This window comes from Mixophyes fleayi, chromosome 2, assembly GCF_038048845.1.
Source record: "Mixophyes fleayi isolate aMixFle1 chromosome 2, aMixFle1.hap1, whole genome shotgun sequence".
Taxonomy (NCBI): domain Eukaryota; kingdom Metazoa; phylum Chordata; class Amphibia; order Anura; family Limnodynastidae; genus Mixophyes; species Mixophyes fleayi.
The window spans coordinates 125,087,118-125,093,117 of NC_134403.1; the positions used below are offsets into that span (position 1 = coordinate 125,087,118).

General features: G+C 40.4%; 1 protein-coding gene across 2 annotated transcripts in view; it reads right to left on the reverse strand.

Annotated features, from left to right (window-relative positions):
- STK24 (serine/threonine kinase 24) overlaps positions 1–5,578 on the reverse strand; it is a 70,377-nt gene extending 64,799 nt beyond the window's left edge. For both annotated transcript variants that reach the window (XM_075199931.1, XM_075199930.1), the window contains exon 1: positions 5,224–5,578. In XM_075199931.1, the coding sequence (XP_075056032.1) occupies positions 5,224–5,265 (42 nt within the window). In that variant the 5' untranslated portion in view covers positions 5,266–5,578. The remainder of the gene's footprint in view (positions 1–5,223) is intronic.
- Positions 5,579–6,000: the final 422 nt, after the last annotated feature.

Genomic DNA, 6,000 nt, shown 5'->3' on the forward strand with positions numbered 1-6,000 from the left:
TACAAAACACAAAGGTAGAGTAAAAAAATAAAACTAATTTAGGCACCACTGACGCTGTAAAAAAAAAAAGGAAACCTGACTTGGAATATCAACAGACCTATGGCACTGAAAGTATTAACCCATTCCAACCTACTATCAGTTCATTTACTTCAGAGTCTGCTCAGTATGGCAGCCAGGGACGATCCAGACTTCTGTTTTAGGGGGAGGGGTTTGATTAGTCCCAACTACCCCATCTCCAGCCCTGACTCCTGTAGGCCCTGTGCCCTACAACACTATTGGGCAGATTCAATTGGTCGCGATGTTCCTGAGAACGGTGCAGACGCACTATATTACCGGGTATACGGTAAAAAGTAACGCTTAGAAGTGTAAGCAAATGTGAGCGGTACTTTTACCCAAAAAAAAAAATCACCACGTAGTGTCTCGCGGCCTCTCCGGGACACCACGCAGCGATATTTTTTAGAATTTAATCTACCCCTATGTGTGTTACAAATTAATAGATTATAGGATAGACGGTCTGGTTTGTTCTTTGCTTTATTTTAAGTAAAGCACTATAGCTATAAAAGCACAACAATAAGAGCAACAAATAACAGCTATATCTGCCCCATCATCACACTGTGCAAACTTATCACACTGAGCCCCTCAGGAACGGATCCGGAGGACGGGGCCCATCTCAACCCCCCCCCCACCCAGCATATTGCCACCTCCAATGTGATGGCACAGTGCCTCCCTCCCTCTCAGTCATTGTTGGGCGTCACAGAATTTCCTACTTTGTTTTACTTATTTGCAATAATAGAGGCTAAATAAAATAATGTTAGAAAAACACTTTTAATGTAAGTGTGTAATACATGGTTATTGTAATTGGAAAATAAGAGTAGAAACCGTGAGCATAACATTTTCTTAAATGGATCATGTTAAAAGGCAGCTAACAAGCAGCGATGAAAGGTAACTGCTCTTTATTGTGTAAAGTAGAGGTTGGACATTTTATAATATTGTTTTTTGTTGGATTTAGGCATCATCTTAATAAAAATGTTATTTAAAATTAACTTTGTTTCAATACAGCACAATGCTCTGCAATATCCACAAGTAGAGACTACAGACAACGCTTATTGCATCTGATGCTGCACTTAGGGTTACATGGAGAATCTGTGCTATTTTCTGAAAGATTTCTGATTAATTTAGCTGTGAAAAGCTCAGGATGTTTTAGTTATCTACATAAAGAAACATGTCACCCACTGCAATAAACTCTGATCCTCTTGTGCATGTAATTGTATTCATACATTGTCAGAAATTCTTTAATTGTACCGAGCAATAACTGCTGTTTTGTACCCTTCTCTTTGCTCCTAATTCTCCCTTGTGTGTGTGATGGATACATGTGTATGGATAAAATCCTCTGACTACCAACAGCCCCACAAGTGTCTGGCTTGCTTCTACATTTTTAATAGGATGGGTTCATTACTGTGTTTAGTCTGTTTTAGGGCCATGTAGCGTTTGGAAGTAATGTATAATAAGCTGTGCCATAATCATTTGCATCCCAATGTCTGACAAGGCATATAAAACAAATCTTAAGTGCCCACCTTTGGCCATCTGAAACATTGGGATATATGCTGCCTGAATCTCTTGGTACATTGCCAAAATGGGTTTTTGAATTAACTTGAATGAAAGTAACACAAGAATATACATGGGATAGAGGAACAAAATGTTGCAAGAAGTATCCACGTAATTTATGTAAATATTTTAATTATACAATTTGTATACTCATTTGTGTGGCTTCGTAGTAAGACAACGTGAACACTTTAGATCCATTACTAAGGATGCAAGGGGCCTTAACATTTTTCCCAAGTGGCTGTATCCTATGCTGTGACTGCATTCAAGATAATCTCATAATTCCATCTGATTTCTGCAGACATGGTGATTGGCTGCCCCTAGCACTCCAGTAGAGGTCCCTCTTACACATACAGAGACCATTTGAATTTTTTACAAATTCGCCATCTTATTCCTGGCCCACACTCTTCATGATCTAAACACATTAGGAAATATCTGCAGACATCACCCAGCGAGCAGTGGTTTGATTTCCCAAATGTATAGTATTGTTATTGGCGCTGCCCTACCCCGACAGAACTAACATGAAGCAGAAACGGAGAGGAATCTTGTCCCTGAACCGGACGAGGAAGCCTGGGAGGACATGAGACTGGCAATTGCTCAAAACTCTATCGTCCAATAAGATCAATGAAACTCCTTATAAAGTTAATTAACAATAGTATTATACCCTAAGATCTCGACAAAGTTCTGTAGAAAGTTAGATGCACACATTTTAGCAGCAGCTGAATGTCTACTAGCCAGAAATGTAAACACTCTGTCCAGTTGTCCTTCTCCGTGCTTAAGAAACAAATCTGGCAAATAGCACCCATTGAGGAAATCACTTACTACCTGCACAATAGAAGTCATCTGTTTAATCAGGTATATGCTCCATTGCTGTTTGCGGAAAGCAGTTATCAATCCTTCTCCTCCTCTTGATCACTGGCCCATGTGTGGTAGAAGGTCCTCACTTCTCTACATACACACCACTTAACGACTGCCCTCTTGTAACACTGAGATGAGCTGTCAAACTCAGTCTTCCTCCTTCCCCTGGTCTGTACCATAGCTTATAGCAAAGTTTCAGTGCTCGCCATAGGGTCTGTATGTTGACATATATCCTTTACAAAAATGCCATGTGTCCAAGACAAGGATGAGAACTTATAGAAATACATATTTTTTCACTTGGCAGAAGGGAAAATATGTGAATAAAAAAAAAGGCAGAGACTGTAGGTAGATTGACAGACATAATTTTTTGCTCTCAGAACAGGAATCAAACATTTCCTGTGTAGTAGCTGTTCAGACAGTCAGAGGATGAAACTATAGTGTGTGTCTGCAACACCTAACAGACTCACCATGGGAGACATGGTGAAGACACTGCAGTGCACATTTAAATGCCCATTCTTAAATGTTCACACAGCCAATATACTACTATGCTCTAACAGATAGGTATTGTGGAAGCTTCTGTCCTGCCCCTGAATGGTACTGTAACATTCTGACATAGGATGGTATGTGTGTGAATCACAGGAATGTGGGGGAACTGCTGGTATAAATATAAGTGTGGTTCTCTAATGTTTCATTGATGTTTGATTAAAGTATTTGGGGACACTGCCAATGTAATGGCAGAGATTGCTCTTTAGGAAATGTATGCCCAAGTAAATTACAAAACTGTGAGGGAGTACTGGGAGTCACACAGGGATAAACCACTGATCACATGCATACAACATGATAAATTATAAAAATAAAGGAATATTTATATAGGAAAATTCAGGAAAAATATGTCTTATCCAAAACATGACATGTTCCAGTATTGTTTTTCACCTTAATCAATGATCCTTAATCCTAGATGTCACATACTGTAGTTAAGGATGACCAGGTCAGCCTTCATAATTTACTACTGCCAATATGCATCATGTAACTGAATAACATTAAAATATTCTTACATATCTAGTTTACCAACAAGGTGACCCTAACGTGTATACACTTTTTATTGCATATAAGCAAAGATACCTGGCATACATTTTTCATATAAATAAATTGAATAGTACCAGGTAAATTGTTCTGTAATTTGTGTATTGCTAATATCATTAGTTCCTCCTGTTCATCTACAAGCAGGTAAATGATATTACTCATAAATCCTAAAACTAAATAAACAGTGGTGTTTACAATTATGAATGCAAACAATCACTGTGTAATATGACAAGATATACACACACTAAAAACTGCTCGGAGTCGATTTTAAACTACAGTAAAGTAATTGTCTGACCATTCTTTCATGTTGTCAAGTTTATATGCAGCCAATTACAGAGGCGAAAACACTGCCACGCCTGAAGGCAGAGTAACATTGGCAAAGGTAAAGTGTCATAACAATCGCTCTATTTACTCTTATCCCACCCAAGAAGTGTTCCTGCGTGTCTGACTCACGCGTGTTTCACCTCGAAACCAACTAACTAAGCTGCAATCATCTGCCCAGCCAGCAAACACCTGCTAATGACTGACCGGGAGCCCACGACCTGTCAAACAAGTTACTTCAGGTTCGGTCAGACAGACCGGGGTTGTTACTTTATGAAGTGCTTCCTCTGTTGTAAGAAGGAGCCTCAGATCTCCAACATGGACCGGATACATAGGAAGCTGCCATCTAAGTCCTGGCCTGCCAGGGGCGCAGGGGTTAACCCCAGTGACAGCTCCACTCACTGACAGGGTCCCGTATCCTCATCGTAACCCAGCGGACACCACGTTATTTGACAGTGGTCATGTTGCAAGTTGCGCAACGCTACTTCCAGATGTGTTAGCACGTAGTGTTTCCTCTCACTGCAGTCTGGTAAATAAACCTGACAAGCTTAGCAAGACTTTTACACAGGGCTTAGTAAAAGGAGCATGGGAGAGTGAAAGTAGGGGCAACATATTTACTTTGGAGAAAAGATCCCATGTAAGACTAGTAGCTGCCTAGTATAGAGATGTAAATATTGTTGCACACACTGATACAGTTTATATAACAAGTAATATATAAAGAACATAATAGGAACCATGTTTATACACATACACACCACAATTTGTGTGTCATGTAGGGTTCAGTGCCCATAAAAGTACCTTATGAGCAGTTTTCTACAATGACACTAGGTAGAGTTAAGTACATTTGTAATCCAACATAAAAGCTGTGGATTAAGCTTGCTACAAAATAACACCCATATGTTTTATATGTAGCGATCACTGTTAGGGAGGGGAACAGAACAAGAGTTCTCTAGGAGGTTTTACCGACATCAAACATGTCAAATGTGTTTGATCGCCAGAGATTAACCCAAAGGATGCAATAAGATTACTAAACCCACAGTGCAAAGTCACTTCTGTATTACTATTTACCAGACAAATAACCAATATTAGTGCATTGTAATTTGTAAACAAGTCAAACTCTATAATCTGGGCTGACGTGTGTGATGCAAACAAGGGGTTACATCTTGCTTCTAAAAGTCTGTAGAAGACTGGTGGGAAACGTGTAACACAGGACCTGTGACAATCTGACCCTATGCATTGTGCCTAGGTCATGTAGGAGGAATGTCAATAGTGACTTGAACTTTAAATCAATAAACACAGCCCAGGTGCCCTGTGTCAGAGTAGCTGTGTGATCTGATGTTCAGGGTGATCCGATCTTACCTGCATCCCAGGCAGGCCGGTCTGCACCGGGGAGTGAGTCATACTGCTGGAACCTGGATCTTGCAGCACAGCTCCGGCCCTGAGATCCACAGCAAGCCGAGGACACCTCCCCACACCCGGGCTTCCCTGTATCTGCCAGTCCGGGCCCAGGAGGAGGAGAGATTGCAGGGTACAGATGCACAAACACTGTGAGAGTTTGGCAGCAGGAAGAGATTTGCTTTATTATTCTGACTATGATGATGATTTCCGGCAGCAGAGAATTATCAAATACTACAAAGTATCACTGCCAGTCTTCAGCAGAAAATGTCATCTCTGTATGTGGTGTTTCCTCGTTTACAGAAAACTAGACCAGGAAACAAAAATGAAAAAAAAAAAAAAAAACATTAACCACCCACCTACCCTCCTCCTTTCCGAGTCTCTTCCCCTCTCACAGCTCCTCCTGCTAACTATATGAGCTAAAGCTGGGTAATCATGTCTCTGCTGTGACAGCAGAACATTTACTACACTCACTGTACTTCTCATCATTGCACAGATACAGATAGACGAAATATTTTACACTTCTTTATCAGATGTGGACAAATTAAATAATCTGTTAACCCTTGACGAGAAATGCAGAGCATTGGCACAAAAGTTGGTACATGCCACAAAACTGAAGATGGTTTCTCATTCAGCCAGTTTGTTATTCTGACCACTTTCCTGAATACTTAACTGGTGTTTATGAAGGGATACATTATTGTATGCCACTGAGTGGTCATGTTCATAGGTGTCTGCCCTGCA